The 18,801-nt window shown below is 47.6% G+C and overlaps 1 protein-coding gene across 1 annotated transcript in view; it reads left to right on the top strand.

The window, feature by feature from the left end:
- Positions 1-522: 522 nt before the first annotated feature.
- The window catches only part of LOC119963617 (vesicle transport protein SEC20-like), a 34,776-nt gene continuing 16,497 nt past the window's right edge, over positions 523-18,801 (top strand). The window contains 4 exon segments of the mRNA XM_038792948.1: positions 523-622; positions 9,042-9,239; positions 9,423-9,568; positions 9,570-9,759. Coding sequence (XP_038648876.1) covers positions 523-622; positions 9,042-9,239; positions 9,423-9,568; positions 9,570-9,759 — 634 coding nt within the window.

The following is an 18,801-nucleotide window of genomic DNA, read 5'->3' as shown; positions in this document are numbered from 1 at the left end:
TTAAATGCCCATCCAATTTCCTTTTGAAGCCAATGATTGTTTCCATTTCCACCACCCTTGAGGACAGCAATTTCCAGGTCATCACAAAAGTTCTTCCTCACATTCCACCTGTAAATCTTCCATTTGATTTTCCCGGAAATCGGCAAAGGCCAATGGAGGGCAGAAAAAGCCACATTGAGCCCACTGACGGGAATGGGGGCTTTTCCCAACAAAAAAAGGCGGCATTTAATACCAAAAATGTTAAACCATGGGTTCCGCGCTCTATCGGTGGCAGGGTAGCCTCTGATTCTCCCACCCGTCACCACATCAGCGGCACAATCATCAGAGCGCCACATTTGAAGGCCACCCCAGCGCCCACCAGCCGCACTTCATAGCTTGTTGGGAAGCAGTAGCTGCCCAGAAATCCACCCTGAAATTCTCCGACGCCTCCCTGGAGAGACTCTTCAATGCTGCTGAGGCCCAACATGACATATTCTATCTGCGCTCAGGGCAAAAGGCCAGCAGCAAGGTCACAAACCCAGCATGGGAGGCTGTGGCAGCAGTTTTGAATGCCAACGCCCTGCAGCAGAGAACAGCCATCCAGTGCCACTAGAGGATGAATTATCTCCTCCATTCAGCCAGGGTAAGTCACTCTTATTACCCTCAACTCACACACCCATTGTACCCACGCGGATCTCACTCACAGCCAACTCTGGGACACCATCACTCCGTTACCCACATACATCTTCATCTTTCCCGCAGATCATTTCCTCATCACCTCACTGGACCCAATCGCCATCCACATCATCTTCCCTGGCATGTGCCCTGCTTACACTCTCTCCATCTGTCTTCATTTGGTTTTTTTATAAACTTAGAGTACCCAATTTATTTTTCCAATTAAGGGGCAATTTAGCATGGCCAATCCACCTACATATCTTTGGGTTGTGGGGGTGCAACCCACGCAGACACGGAGAGAATGTGCAAACTCCACACGGACATCTCCATCTGTCGTCATGTAGGAAAAGCTGGTTCACAACAAGAGGGAGAGATCCCAGATGGCTGGAGGGATGCCAGAACTCCAGGTCATCATAGGCTTCGAAGGCGGAGCATTCCAGCTGGCTGCGGAGAATGTTGACCACTCTTGTGCCGATGGTGAGGTCGGTGATGAGAAACCAAGTGAGGATCCAACACTCCATCATCCATCTGACAACAATGCTGTCAGTCATGTCTGCTGTTTCTAAAGGCTCCTGCCATCCACTAATGACCTCTCCTTTCTGTCATAGGCACATCTGGGAAGCAGCCGAGGGAGTTAACCAGCCAGGTCCTCAACTTAGCCCCAAGAGAGGCAGCACGGTGGCTCAGTGGGTTAGGCCTGTAGCCTCACGGTGCTAAGGTCCCAGGTTCGATCCCGACTCTGGGTCACTGTCCGTGTGGAGTTTGCACATTCTACCCGTGTTTGCCTGGGTTTTGCCCCCACAACCCAAAGATGTGAAGGCTAGGTGGATTGGCCACGCTAAATTGCCCCTTAATTGGAAGAAATTAATAGGGTACACTAAATTTATTTTAAAAAACTTAGCCCCAAAGGCAGCACTGAGAAGGGATTCACAGACTCTGACATTGAAGATCCATCACAGACCCCGACATTGAAGATCCATCACAGACCCCGACATTGAAGATCCATCACAGACCCCGACATTGAAGATCCATCACAGACCCCGACATTGAAGATCCATCACTGACCCCGACATTGAAGATCCATCACCCACCCCGACATTAAAGATCCATCACAGACCCCGACATTGAAGATCCATCGCTGATCCCGACATTGAAGATCCATCACAGACCCCGACATTGAAGATCCATCACAGACTCCGACATTGAAGATCCACCACAGACCCCGACATTGAAGATCCATCACAGACCCCGACATTAAAGATCCATCACAGACCCCGACATTAAAGATCCATCACAGACCCCGACATTGAAGATCCATCACCGACCCCGACATTGAAGATCCATCACAGACCCCGACATTGAAGATCCATCACAGACCCCGACATTGAAGATCCATCACAGACCCCGACATTGAAGATGCATCACAGACCCCAACATTGAAGATCCATCACAGACCCCGACATTGAAGATCCATCACAGACCCCGACATTGAAGATGCATCACAGACCCCGACATTGAAGATTCATCACAGACCCCGACATTGAAGACCCAACACAGACCCCGACATTGAAGATCCATCACAGACCCCAACATTGAAGATCCATCACAGACCCCGACATTGAAGATCCATCACCGACCCCGACATTGAAGATCCATCACCGACCCCGACATTGAAGATCCATCACAGACCCCGACATTGAAGATCCATCACAGACCCCGACATTGAAGATCCATCACCCACCCCGACATTGAAGATCCATCACAGACCCCGACGTTGAAGATCCATCACAGACCCCGACATTAAAGATCCATCACAGACCCCGACATTGAAGATCCATCACCGACCCCGACATTGAAGATCCATCACAGACCCCGACATTGAAGATCCATCACAGACCCCGACATTGAAGATGCATCACAGACCCCGACATTAAAGATCCATCACAGACCCCGACATTGAAGGTCCATCACAGACCCCGACATTGAAGATCCATCACAGACCCCGACATTGAAGATGCATCACAGACCCCGACATTGAAGATCCATCACAGACCCCGACATTGAAGATCCATCACAGACCCCGACATTGAAGATCCATCACCGACCCCGACATTGAAGATCCATCACAGACCCCGACATTGAAGATCCATCACAGACCCCGACATTGAAGATGCATCACAGACCCCGACATTGAAGATCCATCACAGACCCCGACATTAAAGATCCATCACAGACCCCGACATTGAAGATCCATCACAGACCCCGACACTGAAGATCCATCACAGACCCCGACATTGAAGATCCATCACAGACCCCGACATTGAAGATCCATCACAGACCCCGACATTGAAGATCCATCACAGACCCCGACACTGAAGATCCATCACAGACCCCGACATTGAAGATCTATCACAGACCCTGACATTTTTGGCAGCACGGTAGCATGGTGGTTAGCATAAATGCTTCACAGCTCCAGGGTCTCAGGTTCGATTCCCGGCTGGGTCACTGTCTGTGCGGAGTCTGCACGTCCTCCCCGTGTGTGTGGGGAGATCCATCACAGACCCCGACATTGAAGATCCATCACAGACCCCGACATTGAAGATCCATCACAGTGCTCACCCACACCCTCCACCAGCACACACCTCAGTAAGATTTAGTTTTAGAGTAGCCTCGGGGTCACAGTTTGATGAGGACATCACAATTGGGCTGGTTTATCTCACTGGGCTAAATCGCTGGCTTATAAAGCAGACCAAGCAGGCCAGCAGCACGGTTCGATTCCCGTACCAGCCTCCCCGGACAGGCGCCGGAATGTGGCGACTAGGGTCTTTTCACAGTAACTTCATTGAAGCCTACTCGAGACAATAAGCGATTTTCATTTTTCATTTTTCAATGTCAGAACAACAGCAGGCCGAGGCGGAGACATTCCAGGGTGTTGACACTGAGAGGATTGCTGGAGGTCAGGAATCTGCTGAGTCCCAGTCCGATGACCTGCTTCTGCACTTGGTCATGCCTCAGTTGCTGGTAACTTGAAATGAAATGAAATGAAATGAAAATCACTTATTGTCACAAGTAGGCTTCAAATGAACATAGAACAATACAGCACAGAACAGGCCCTTCGGCCCTCGATGTTGTGCCGAGCATTGGCCGAAACCAAGATCAAGCTATCCCACTCCCTGTAATTCTGGTGTGCTCCATGTGCCTATCCAATAACCGCTTGAAAGTTCCTAAAGTGTCCGACTCCACTATCACAGCAGGCAGTCCATTCCACACCCTAACCACTCTCCTAGTAAAGAAGTTACTGTGAAAAGCCCCTAGTCGCCACATTCTGGCGCCTGTTCGGGGAGGCTGGTACGGCAATTGAACCGTGCTGCTGGCCTGCCTTGGTCTACTTTCAAAGCCAGCTATTTAGCCCTGTGCTAAACCAGCCCCAGATACTTGGGAACATCCAGAAGAGATGACTGATACACTCCTCGGTTTGGAAGGCTATGGTGGAAGAGTTCATTTGCCTATGTCTGTGGTGATTCTGCTGACTCTCCAACACAACAAAGTGGCTCAAGAGTTTTGTCCTGCACTGCTGCCGGATATGCACTCCATGGTGCAGGCACTTGCTGGGATCCAACAGTGACAACGCTAGAGGGCAGCAGACCTCGAACTCATGCCAGCTGTCCCTCGAAAGAAGCTAGGGCCTTTGAGCACCCACAGGGAGGAGGATCAGCTGGTTTACACCCTGGGCTGTCCACCCATCCGAAAGCCCTCTTCCTGTGACCGCTTCAGCTCCAGTTCCACAGGCCGAGGAGGTGGCACTGCTACAAAGCAGGGCCCCAAAAGCAGGCCGGAATCTACTCAGATCTCAGTCCTCCAGAGGGCAGCTGCCAAACTCATCTCAGCCTCATCCCCTTTGATGTCTTCCTCATCAGAGGAAATGTGCCGCCACTGCTGCTTCTCCTCCTCAGGTAGTTCCCTCTTTGCCGCACCAGGTTGTACAGGGCACAACAAACAACTTTGATGTGTGCCACACTTTGCGGATTGTGTAGCAGGGCTCCACCAGACAGGCCCAGCCTCTGGAACCTCATCTCCAGCATCCCTATGGTCTACTCCATCACAGTGGGAGTGCAGCAAGAGCCTCGTTGTATCTTGTCTCAGCTGCACTCTCTGGCCTCCACACAGACATCATCAGCCACCTCCTCAATGGGAAGCACTTGTCCCTGAGGAGCCAACACTACAGCTGCTGTGGACGCTGAAACATGGCAGGGATTGAGAGAGAGCACGGTGGAGCAGTGGGTTAGCCCTGCAGCCTCACGACGCCAAAGTCCCAGGTTCGATCCCGGCTCTGGGTTGCTGTCTGTGTTGAGTTTGCACATTCTCGCTGTGTTTGCGTGGGTTTCTCCCCCACAACCCAAACATGTGCAGGGTAGGTGGATTGGCCACGCTAAATTGCCCCTTAATTGGAAAAAATGAATTGGGTACTCTAAATTTTTTTTTTAAAGGGATTGAGAGAGGCTCAGAATGTAGGAATCGTGCACATTCCCTGGGAATCGAGCAAACACCTGCAAGATTCATTTGGTGTGTTTGCAGACCAGCTGAACATTCAGTGAGTGGAAGCCCTTGCAGTTCACATAGTTCACAGCTTTATGCCTTTAGAGGTCTGAGTGGCACATGAGTGCAGTCAATGGCAACCTGCACCTATGGGAAACCAGAGATTTCCACAAAGCCCAGCACTCTTGCCCCCTGGCTTGCCTGATCCTGTCACCATCTGAATGCACCTGTGTGTGAAGGCTTGTGAAATCCCACAGAGGTCACCTGTGGAGCCTTGGACGGAGCCACTGGTGTAAACATTGAGCGCTGCTGTAGCTTTCAGTCACACTAATAGTAAATGTCCTCCAAGTTCCTGTGATTCCAAATCCTGCAGAAGGCGGCTGATGTGACCAACCAGTTCCCTGGGCATCTGCAGGTACGTTAAGCACCATCTGTAGACCCTGGGTCCAGCAAGGCATCTCCGAGCGACTGCCCTCTGGGATTCAATTTCTGTGTGCAGAGCAGGCACTACTTTCTTTTCATGGTTCCTGTTCCTGACTTTGGTGAGCCAAGCTCCTCAGTTAGCATCTTCTTTGTCTCTCCTGTCTACAAGTGATAAGAATGACAACGAGATCACCAGGTTCCATGTTTTGCATGTTCTTCTCACTGCAGTATCAACGGGAGAGACTTGTCAGTTAACACTTGACTCCTGAGGACCACTCTTTGCCGATTCATTGACATTGCCTTTCAAAGCCCACTGACTCCCCCGTAAACCACCTTCCGCTCTTCCCAGAGAATAGAAGGTGAGACCAACTCATTCCTGTGGCACTTAACATACTCCCAATGGCAGAGGATACATGTCTCAAAATCCCTTCTCCATGAGCAACACTGTGTCCAATATCCATGGGCGTCGCTGAGATCAGCCCTGCCTCCAACATCAAGTCCACAAAATGCAGAGCATGATCCAAGATAATGATCGCCCAGTACCCCACCCGCTTCACCCCAGGGAGAAGAGATCTACGCACCACAAATAAGTCAATCCGGGAATAAACCTAATGGACATGGGGAATAAAAGAACTCCTTATTCCCTCGGGCAAAATAGTTGGGTGGACAGTGGTTAGCACTGCTGCCTCACAGCTCCCGGGCCCCGGGTTCAATTCAAGCCTCGGGTGACAGTCTGTGTGGTGGCATGTGCGTAAGTAGGGTGCTCTTTCCATGGGCCAGTGCAGACTCGATGGGCTGAATGGCCTCCTTCTGCACTGTAAATTCTATGATTCTATAAATTTTAATCTCCGCGGGTCTGCCTCCCCCCAATCTATTCCATGAACACCAATAACTCGTTTGCCACCTAGATGAACTCAGGGACTTGGGACTTGACCTATCCAACCTAGGATCCCAAACACAATTGAAGGCCCCTCCATAATTAGCTGATGTGAATCAAGATCTGGGATAGACATCAGTGCCTTATTAATAAATGGAGAGTCGTCCCAATTTGGTGCGTACACATTGACCAACACCACTGACGTGCTGGCCAATGATCCACTGATAGTTAAATAGCTCCCACCTTTGTCTACCAATATATTAACCGCAGAAAAAGCTCCCCTCTTATTAATCAACACAGCGGTCCCCCGTGCTTTTCAATCAAAACCCGAATAATATACCTGCCCCATCCATCCCTTTCACAACCTCGTTTGAACCTTGATTTTCAAATTGGTCTCCTGTAGGAAAACCACATCTATCTTCAAACTTTGCGAGTGCACGAATACCTGAGACCTTTTTATTGGGCCATTTAACCATTTAACCCCCTCACATCCGAAGTTATCAACCGGACGTGGGGCCTCTGACAACCCACCCACACACCACAAGCCCCCCCCCCCCCCCCCCGACCCAGGATCAGCCATGACTCCCTGTGAGGGAATCCAGCAGTGTCCCAATCTGTGCCAGCTCCTGGTCCCACCAAAGTTAGTCACCACATTCCCCAACAAGCTAGTCCAAAAGCAAAGGAACTATCACCGCCAGCACCTTCCCCTCCTTTCTCCTTCCCCAACTCCACCCCACCCCAAACCTAAACAAACAACTAACAGAAAAACAAAGGGCGAGATTCTCCGCACTCCCGACGGTGCGGAGAATAGCGTGGCTCGTAAAATTTTACGGCCACGCTGTTCTGACGCCCTCCCGCTATTCTCCCCCCCCCCCCCCCCCCCCACGCCCGACTCCCGATACGAATCGCTGCCGCCGTTTTTTTACGGCCGGCAGCGATTCTCAGCTGATCGATGGGCCGAGTTCCCAGCCCTTTACGGCTGTTTTTACGAACGGCAAACACACCTGGTCTGGCCGTTCGTAAAAACGGCCGTAAACTCTCGATTTTTAAAACCATGGCACCGATTGGCACGGCAGTACCACGGCCGTGCCAAGGGTGCCATGGGCCCGATGCCCGCGCACTCTTTGTCCTTCCGCCGCCCCGCAGTATCCATTCGCGGGGCGGCTGAGGGGCATCCCGGCCCGCGCATGCACACGTATGACGCGTCAGCCGGCGCTAACTCTGGCAAGCGGGCTTAACGAAATTCGTTAAGCCTGCGATGCCGGAGTTTACGGCGTCGGGATGCTAGCCCCGACCGGGGACCAGAATCGGTTCCCGGTCGGGAAGGGGGGGGCTGGCGTCAAACCCGCCCGGATTTGATGCCAGCCTTACGATTTATCCCCATATTGGAGAATCTCGCCCAAAGGCTCCCCTCCCCCACTTCCCTAAACCCAAACCAAACAAAAGCAAAAAGCCTAAGCTCATTACCTTAAAAAAACACCCGGCTGGTAACCAGCTGTAGACATCTCCCCCTCTCCGCTCCGGCTAACTTGCTATACTGCTATAGTAGGGTGACTACAGCACAAGGTAAAAATCAGCGTCCACTAAACAGTATATCAACAATCAGCCCAATCTAAACTTTAATATAGAACAATAGAGGAAAATCAACACCCAGCTCCACTTCACCCAAAAAAACTCCAACAGTGCAATACACAAACCCCAACTTTGCCCTGAAGAAACACCCATCAACAAGCCCACGAACATACCCAAGCCCTCCCCAAACAAAAATCTCAAAAAATACAAATGCAAATGAACTTAAGAAAGAATAAAAAGCAAATTCCATCGTCCTTAAGCACCTTTGTTCACCCCCAGTCCGTGCTTCCTGACAAACCCATTTGAATCCTCTGGTGCATCGAAAGAATAGTCTCCGTCCTTGAAGGTCACCCGAAGACGAGCTGGGCACACCAAAAACATTGCTCTTGTCAGCTCGGCCCTCGTCTTATTGAACCCCGCACGTCTTCTCGCCGACTCTGCCCCAACGTCCTGGTATATCCTGTTGGCATGGCCCTCTCATCTACAGACGCAATGGTCCCTTGCCCACCTCAGGACTCACTCTTTATCCGGGTATCGATGAAACTGGAATATGATCTCCTGTGGTGACTCCCCAGATCTGGGCTTCTGCCTCAATGAACGGTGGGCCTGGTCCAACTCAGGAGGGGTCAGAAAGTCCCCCTCCCCTACCAGCTTTCTGAACATCCTGAACATATAGTCCATGGAGAATGAGCTTTCCAAGCTCTCCGACAGATTCTTACATTTTGTCACCTGGAGCAGTTCTCCAGATTGCCAACCTTGGCCTTTAGGACTCTTTACTCCTCAACTAACAACATCGTATCTGCCTCCAAGGGGACAATCTAATCACCATGGTCAGACAGCGCCAGCTGCACCTTCTGTATCGTCACCCCTGTACCTCTATTTGACGATCTTGTCCATGGCTCCCAAATTGGGGCCAAAGACCCTTCAGTTGCCTTCTCCAGATCCTCAACGACTGCCTGCCATTGCTTCTTAAATTTAGTCAAGAAGCTAGTCAACAAACCAGGTTTACTCATTGAATTAAATGATAAAGTGAAAGAAATGTTTCAGCAACTCCGACTTCGAATACAGGATCTCGAAAAGATGGCAGAAGAACAAGACAAAGTATCTGCTAAACAAATTCTACTAGTCGAAGAGGAGAATCATCACAAGCAGATGCTCAGCAACCAAACAGGGGCTGGTTTAGCACACTGGGCTAAATCGCTGGCTTTTAAAGCAGACCAAGGCAGGCCAGCAGCATGGTTCAATTCCCGTGCCAGCCTTCCCGAACAGGCAGCGGAATGTGGCGACTAGGGGCTTTTCACAGTAACTTCATTGAAGCCTACTCGTGACAATAAGTGATTTTCATTTTCATTTTCAACAGCTTGGCGAAGAGCAAACCTGGCCTGCAAGCTTGCCATAGACAATAATGAAAAAGATGAATTGCTGCAAAATGGAGATTCTTCAATTCGACAACGAAAGATGACCATGGAAGGCTTGGTACAGACTGAAAGCAGCATTACAGACAGTTTTGATGAGGAGCAGTAGGATGATGTCACAACAAATGCAGCAGAGTGAAGAGTCGGTGCGGACGCTAGCAACATCCTCGAGGACCATTCAGGAGACAAATGAAGAATTTAAAAACATGACTGGCACCATTCAGCTGGGGCATAAACTGGTCACAAAGTATAATTACAGAGAATTGACTGACCAATCACATAGTAAACACAGCCAAAGTCGAAGGGGAGGGGTGAAAAGGGAGGGGGGGAGTTAAAGGGGGAGGACGCAAGGGAGAGGGAGGAGGAGTGGGGGGGGGGAGGGGGGAATGGAAGGGACCATAGGCCGAGCCAGAGGGCAGCGAAAGGTATATAAAGTTAATTAAAGGAAGAACAGGATAAACCTTTCTGTACAATAAAGTGAATTAACGTGGTTAAGAAACATGTATATAACTGATTATAAATGTGGAAAATGTCAATAAAAAGTTTTTTTTTTAAAAGATCACCGTTGAATTTACAAAGGTTTTTAGTTAAAGGTTAAACTAATGTGGCAGGGGGATGGGAACCAATCCAGAAATTCAGAGGGTAGGAAAGAGGGGATAGAAACAAAAGCTAGTAAGGAGAAAAGTTAAAGGCAGAGAAACAGATTGAATTGCCGTGTATGGCAGGGGGGTGGGAACCAGAGCAGTACATCAGCGGGAGAAATAACTGAGGGAGAGCTACAGATTAAGCCCACTAAGATTAAGATGAATAGCAGGCAGGGAGTGGTTGGTCAACGTAGCGGAGTTGGTGGGCTGAAGTGCATTAGTTTCAATGCGTGGGATATTTTAGGTAAGGCAGATGAATTTAGAGCTTGGATTAGTACGTGGAATTATGATGTTGTTGCTATTACAGAAACTTGGTTGAAGGGACAGGATTGGCAACTAAACATCCCAGGATTTAGATGCTTCAGGCAGGATAGAGTGGGATGCAAAAGGGGTGGGGGTGTTGCATTATTGGTTAAGGAGAATATCACAGCTGTGCTGAGGGAGGACACCTTGGAGGGTTCAGGCAGTGAGGCAATATGGGTAGAGCTCAGGAATAGGAAGGGTGCTGTCACAATGTTGGGGGTTTACTACAGACCTCCTAACAGCCAGCAGGAGGTAGAGGAGCAGATATGTAGACAGATCTTGGAAAGATGCATAAACAATAGGGTTGTTGTGGTGTTTTTAACTTTCCCTATATTGACTGGGGCACACTTACTGCTAGAGGCATGGATGGGGCAGAATTTGTAAGGGGCATCCAGGAGGATTTCTTGAAACAATATGTCAATAGCCCAACTCGGGAAGGGGCGATATTATTGGAAAAGATTCTTAGAGACAGGATTTACTCACATTTAGAAACAAATAGACTTATTAGTGATGGGCAGCATGGTTTTGTGAAGGGGAGGTCGTGCCTCACTAATGTGATCCGAGTTTTTCGGCACAGTGACAAAGATGATAGATGAGGGAAAGGCAGTAGATGTTGTATACACGGACTTCAGTAAAACCTTTGACAAGGTACTTCATGGCAGACTGGTACAAAAGTTGAAGTCACATGGGATCAGAGGAGAGCTGGCAAGTTGGATACAGAACTGGTTTGGGCACAGAATAAAGAGGGTAACAGTAGAAGGGTGCTTTAATGAATGGAAGGCTGTGACTAGTGGCATTCCACAGGGATCAGTTCTGGGACCTTTGTTGTTTGTAATGTATATAAATGATTTGGAAGAAAATGTAGCTGGTCTGATTAGTAAGTTCGCAGACGGCACAAAAATTGGTGGAGTTGCGGATAGTGAAGAGGATTGTCAGAAGATACAGCAGGATATAAACTGGTTGGAGTCTTGGGTGGAGAAATGGCAGATGGAGTTTAATCCGGACAAGTGTGAGGTAATGCACTTTGAAAGGTCCAATGCATGCAGGAATTACACAGTAAATGGTAGAACTCTTGCGAGTACCGACAGGCAGAGAGGTCTGGGCGTGCATATCCACCGATCACTGAAAGTGGCAACGCATGTGGATAAGGTGGTCAAGAAGGCATACGGCATGCTGGCCTTCATTGGTCGGGGCATTGAGTATAAAAATTGGCAAATCATATTGCAGCTGTACAGGACCTTAGTTAAGCCTCATTTGGAATATTGTGAACAATTCTGGTCACCACACTACCCGAAGCATGTGGATGCTTTGGAGAGGCCACAGAAATGGTTTGCTGGGATGTTCCCTGGTATGGAGGGCATTAGCTATGAGGAGAGGTTAGATAAACTCGGTCTGCTCTCACTGGAACAACAGAGGTTGAGAGGCGACCTGATAGCGGTCTACAAGATTATGAGTGGCATGGACAGAATGGATAGTCAGATGCTCTTCCCTGGGGTAGGAGAGTCAAGTACTAGGGGACATAGGTTTAAAGTGCGTGGGGAAAAGTTTAGAACAAATGTACGAGGCAAGTTTTTTACACAGAGGGTGGTAAATATCTGGAATGCGCTGCCTGGGGAGGTGGTGGGAGCAGGTACGATAACGGCATTTAAGGGGCATCTAGACAAATATATAAATATGGTGGGAATGGAAGGATACAGACTCCGTAATTGCATACGGTTTTAGTTAGGTACCGTGGTCGGCACAGGCTTGGAGGGCCAAAGGGCCTGTTCCTATGCTGTATTGTTCTTTGTTCTTTGTTTATCATCACTAAGTACAATTTGTTACTGCTGACAAAGCATAAATAGTGAAACACTGTGTAATTTAGTTGAAGCCCTCATTCATAGATAAGCCCATATATTACAGTTATTATGCGTTTAAATTTATAATTTACTGTTAGAGGTAGACTTTCAGACAAATGGATATAGACCTGCAAACTAGCCCTTTGATAAATTGGCTTTGTGGTCTTGTCAGTTCACTTTCTTCTAGAAGTCCATCAATCCACAGACATCTTTAAAATTTGACTTCTTCTCATCCAGCTAACCACCCAGTCTCTTCATAGGGTACATAAGCCCAGCAGTGTGTTTAAAGGCTTGAGTGGTTATGTTTTAGTAACTTTACTTCTATTGAGAACAAAGAACAAAGAAATTTACAGCATAGGAACAGGCCCTTTGGCCCTCCAAGCCTGCACTGACCATGCTGCCTGTCTGAACTAAAACCCCCTACCCTTCCGGGGGCCATATCCCTCTACCCCCTCCCTTTTCATGTTTTTGTCAAGTCGTCCCTTAAAAGTCACTATCGTATCTGCTTCCACTACCTCCCCCGGCAGCGAGTTCCAGGCTCCCACCACCCTCTGTGTAAAAAACTTGCTTCGTACATCTCCTCTAAACTTTGCCCTTGCGTCTTAAACTTATGCCCCCTAGTAATTGACTCTTCCCCCCTGTAAAAAAGTTTCTGGCTATCCACTCTGTCCATGCCCCTCATAATTTTGTACACATCCTTCTGGTAGTGTAGTGACCAGAATTGAACACTATATTCCAAGAGCGGCCTAACTAAGGTTCTATGCAGCTGCAGCATGACTTGCCAATTTTTAAACTCAATGCCCTGGCACCTGCGTTGCCACTATCAATGAGCTGTGTACCAGGTTGAATACTGAATCTCTACTAACCTTACACATTCAGCTCTACTTTGTGTTCCTGGGCTGAATTGACTCTTCCTGTTTCTTCCCAATTGGAATGAGGAAGACTGGCCAGCTGCTTGGTCCAAGTAAATGGATGCTTGACTTGGCTGTTTGACTGTTGAAAAGAAGCAAGAAGCTGCTTTTTAATGTCTGAAATCATTTTTTGAGAGGAAGACCTTTTCTGAAATCCAACCTTGCTATCCTTGCTAATCCGGACGGATTAACTGGACCTTGTGAATACCTGCATAAATATTATAAATTATTAATTTTCATCCATTTTCAATAGAGCAGTTCTTCCTGGCCTTCTGTCACCTCTAAGTCTCCAAAATAATCCAGAGGGTATAAACCCAGACATTGTATCATTTCAGCCTGTCAGATGACTGTGATTACAAACACATCATTTATCTCTTCAAACTGCAATTGTACATGATCATAGCCATTGTCGTGGCATGTTAATCAGCCATTTGCTGATTTAAGAAGATCTTGGGCTACCAGAATTCCAGTGTTAACAATTCAAGAACTGCCACTATTCAGTAGTGCGGTTTAGAAAGTCCACTGACATTCAGAGCATTCCCAGGTCTCAATAACAGAGTTTACTATGTAACCCAACATGTTCCTATGTACTACGTAACACTATATTATGCGAGAGTTCCATGGGACTATCCCAGTAAACAAATAAATTATGGCTCTTCTTAGCCCATAAGTTTTTTAATCCCACACCAAACTGATACTTATGTCTCTTTAGAATGTCATCTTTCTTCTCAATGTTGTTTCCAAGCAGACCAGGACATCTAAAAACCTCATGCGTAAGTGTACTTGAACAGCATTATAATAGATCACAATTTCTCTTCTTTAATTGTAAACATTATGGTCAGTTACAAATGCTACATCTGCCCTTGATCATCCCTCAGGTTCAGCAATGTTGTGGCTCCTATAAGCAGTTCCCATGCTTTAGGTTCAGGAGTGTGCTCATTCCTCCTATTCTTCCCAGCATCTAATCATACAATAACATAATCTGGTGGGGGTGGGGGGGGGGTGGGGGGGGGGGGGGGGGGGGGGGGGGGGGAACCATAGCACCCTTTATCATGTATTTCACATATGCTTCTATAATCTTTCAGTGGGACTGTAATACCTTTAGGGAGAAAAGGATAGTTGCAAATTATTTTCTCTCTTCTTAGACAGTCCCTTGGAATCGAGGATGACTTGCGAGGATGACTTGAGGGCTGAGAAGTCCGATGTATGACCTGCAGACTCTGCCACATACAGAGCAGGTGTTGCTTGGTGGGTTGGGTAGATAGGTTTTTTCGAGGCTCCTACACACCCTCTGAGGCCTCGACTTTGCTCAATGGGTAACTGATTAGGTCTCGCAAAGCGTTTGGTGACTTCCGAAATGAGCTTTCTCCATTCTTGGGAAGTCACAAAGCAGGGTGTGTCCCATGAACCAGCGGGGATGTTTGACCTCTTCAGGGATGCTTCGAGGGCATCACTAAAATGTTTCTGCAGCCCTTCTGGGATTTTCTTGCTGTAACCAAGTTCCAAGTTGAGCAGTTGGTTGGGAGTGGGGGTTGGGGGGGTGGTCGTTGGGGGGGGGGGGGTCCTGCTGTCAAGCATATGAAAGGCATGTCCTGCCCAGTCGAGCTGGTTTTGAGTGATTAGCATCACAATGCTGGGTAGGTTGACTTGCTTGAGCACATTGCTGTGAGGCTGACTGGAGGATCTCGCACAGCCTCCTCTGATGGTTCTCCAGTACTCTGAGGTCTTGCTGTAGGTTGTATTTTACAGATATGTTCACTGGCATTGTACAAAAGTTATGGATAAATTAAAACTTACTTTATTCAATTTGAAATCCTTCCTCATGAATAATCATTTTTTTAAAAATCAGCCTACACAATCCTGCTTCAGTGGGCTAACACATGTTTCCCTGTTAGTTCACTGGTTTGCATCAGACCTGGGCTTAAGGTGAGTAAACCTTTTCTTGCGAAGCCAAATGTCCTCACTATACCAAATGGGATCAGCTCCTCGATGTAACTAACAATGGGAGGTGTGAAGGGGTGCTCTGAGAAAGCCCATTGCTTCGGAAAGGCTGAATTGGCCTATCCTGAGTTGGCCTATGTGCTGCCCTCTCTAACAGGTGAGGTGCCTCACATCACTCATTCAGCACCCGTTGATGATTGGTTACAGCTAATGAGCCTTTGCCATGAGGTGGTTCAAACCTCTCGCTGGGGCAAACGGGCAGGTGACTGCTTTCCACTCCATTAGACCACCAGACCAAAGAATTGCCCTTTCACAAACAAGCAGAGACTTTTTGAATGCTGACATGTGAAAATGAGTAAGCAAAAGTATTTTAACAATGCTTTGAAAAATTACAGCAATGACTGCAAAACCACTTTAGAATTGACAAAATCAAGTAAATGTGAGCATTTTTTTGAGGTTACAGAAGAATGGTCCTGTGGCTTTTGGGCTTTGTGACATCTCCCTTAATAAGCTCCATGTTCAAACAATGCTGCATTCTTCACTCTGTGGTAACAGATCTCCCATGACACTGATCATGTTTGAGTGGGAGGGTAGACAATTTTACACTTTGTAACGTGCAATGATGTACAGCGATTGGTAGAGATAAATTTCATTCCGCTGTGAAAATGTGAGAGATATTGTCAGATTTGAAATCCATGAGCAGATGACGTTTTTGTGTGGAAACTTTGAAGTCAGTGGCCTTGATAAATGTTAAATGTTTGTTTAAGTATGTAGTTAATTTGATCTCTTTAACTTTTTTTTAAGCCCAGAATACAGGGAACGTGTTCCCGATTAGAGCAATGATTTTATACACTACTTAAAAATCCAGAGGCCAGCTCCATTTAGTGGATGTCAGAGCTAATGGTCAGTTTGGGATTGATAGTTACAACAGTGGGGGAGCCATAGAGGATAGCAAGTACAACACATGTATGGCTGGCCAGTATCAAGAAGGGACCAAAGTCATGCATGCCTGGTTTTAGAAACTGCAAGGCACGTGACATTCTTTCATGGAATGTGGGTGTCGCAGGCAAAGACAGCGTTTGTTGCCCATCCCTAATTGCCCTCGAACTGAGTGGCATTTTTTAAAAGAGTCAACTACATTGCTGTGGATCTGGAGCCACATGTAGGCCAGACCAGGTGAGGACGGCGGATTTCCTTCCCTAAAGGACATTCGCGAACAATATGGGTTTTTACAACAATTGGCAATGGTTTAATTCCAGATTTTTATTGAATTCAAATTTACCATCTGCCGTGGTGAGATTATAACCTGGATCCCCAGAACATTACTTTGGCTGTCTGGATTACTAGCCCAATGACAATACCGCTACGCCACCACCTCCCCCATTGCCATAGAACTTACCTAAGCGACAGTTTGGGAGGTCTCGGGAGTACACATACATCAGTGTCCCTTCCCTTCGGAAGGAAACTCAATAGGTTCAATCAGAGGTGAGTAAAAAGAATAGATAGGTTTAATCATGATGGTAAGCTATAGTGTTACAAGAATAATGCGTTACAGGAAACCTGGGAGAAGTACGCACAACAAAAAAGACCTTTGATATCTTCTAATATCTTCTAATATTCTAGTTATGACTTGATAGCTGAGCACTATCCATTGGCAATTTGTTTGCGATGGTGCTGTGATTTTCACCATGAATTTGTCATTCTACTATATTTTCCAAGAGTGTGAGACTCAAGCATAAACTTGTTGAGGATGCAAGTCTCACTCAGGTAAAATGATCCTATTAAAATAGATTTGTTGAATTAGAATCTGTCCATGGTTAACTCCTTTCAACTTGAAATAGCCTAATTCACAAACTATTGATTCAGGTAGTAATAAATAAAGTGTCTTCCCTATTAGGCAAGCCAATGTTACCCAACTGCAGCTGTGCCCAGAACATCTGCCCTCAGAAGTTTTGATGGGCCATTCGCATCAATGGAAAGAAGGACTTCTTTGACAATAGTTGAATAAAGTTGGTCAAGTTGAAGGATCAATTTTTGTGTTCCCTCAGATTTGTGTCTTGCATCAATTTAGATATTTTTCTTCAATGTCTTCTGTCGTAAGGCTGATTCAAACACTTTTTGCCTTCCTTGCCCTTCTACTTTCTCTCCGCTAAGAGGAAATTCAGCACATCCCCTCCATTTCACTTCCCTTCCCGTTCTTTCCAATATAAGATGGACAGAACTCCAGCCTCAAAACATGAATGATTGACTTCAACCCACCTTTGTCTACTATTCTTCCCTTTTTACTTGGTTACTCCGTTATCCTGACTCATACCAAAACCCCAAACACCCATTGCAAAAACAAAATCTGAAATAAGGGCAAAAAAAGCTGTGAGTGCTCAGCAAGTTTGACAGCATTAGTGATGAGAGAACAAAGGTATCGTTTCAGAACTGTGACCTTTCATCAGACCACCCTATCACCCATTATTTGTGCTCACTGACCTACATAGACCCCTGGTCTAGCAAGGCCATGATTACACAGCGCCAGTGACCGGGACTGTTTAGCACAGGGCTAAATCGCTTGCTTTGAAAGCAGACGAAGGCAGGCCAGCAGCACGGTTCAATTCCCGTAACAGCCTCCCCGAACAGGCGCCAGAATGTGGCGACGAGGGGCTTTTCACAGTAACTTCATTTGAAGCCTACTTGTGACAATAAGCGATTTTCATTTTCTTCGACCAGGTGCAGTGCGGCAGTGGTCAGAAGCGGTACTGCAGAGTTCTGCCTAAGACTATGTCCTGGGACCTATAATACAGTACGTCCCTAGGGCAGGAGGATAGGGGAAACCCGGGGGAGGGGGGGGTGAAATTCTGGTGTCAGGAGGTAGCCGGGAGAATCCAGGAGCTCTAACGTTCTGTGGAGAGGGTACCCCAACACTGAGCGAGCCTTCCCCCACTTCCCACCTGAGATGAGGAAAAGTGCAAATATCACTTTCCCACCCTCCCCCCACACACTCCCGCCAGCCTAAAAATTGAGGCTGGGTGGGGTGAGGCCCTTAAAAATGGCCTTAATAGGTGAATGGGCGGTTTGCCTGCCCGGGGCCCTGCCCACCCAAAGCGGTCCTCCTGGACACGCTGCTCGCACTCCCTATCTCTGTAACTTCCTCCAGCCCTAAAGCACCACCCCACCTTCAAATTCCTGAACCGCCTCTACTTCTCTCATGCTCCTTAAAACCAAGCCTTTGAAGACCAGAACATATGAACATGATTAACTGGGTCCTACTCACACTGTTCTCAGCCACTCTCCACCTCCTAAAACAGCCCGCTCAACCTCGCCGTTGTTAAATGCAGCCTAATTGAATCAACCCCAGCCTCGCGCACAAGGTTGAGGCATTAACACTCTGCAGCACGTCGGACATAAGCCGTCCTCCAACGCCATACGCAGCTCCTCCTCTCACTTGGCCTTAATCCCTCCCATGGGCACCTTACCATCCTTCATGATCCTTCCGTAAATTGCCAAAATGACCCCACCCTCCATTCCCATCGTCGACAGCACCTCCTCGAGCAATGAATAGGACGCTGCCATCAGAACGTTTGTGAAGACCTTTCTCGCAAAGTTCCGCACCTGCATGTGTCTGAAGCCCTCCTCATGCTGGAGCCCAAACAAAACAAATCCTTCATCTCCTTCACCCCTCACTCCTCCCAACTTGAA

Source organism: Scyliorhinus canicula, chromosome 3, assembly GCF_902713615.1.
Source record: "Scyliorhinus canicula chromosome 3, sScyCan1.1, whole genome shotgun sequence".
Classification (NCBI taxonomy): domain Eukaryota; kingdom Metazoa; phylum Chordata; class Chondrichthyes; order Carcharhiniformes; family Scyliorhinidae; genus Scyliorhinus; species Scyliorhinus canicula.
The sequence above is the reverse complement of the archived record's forward strand: the minus strand, read 5'-3'. Positions and strand labels throughout refer to the sequence as shown.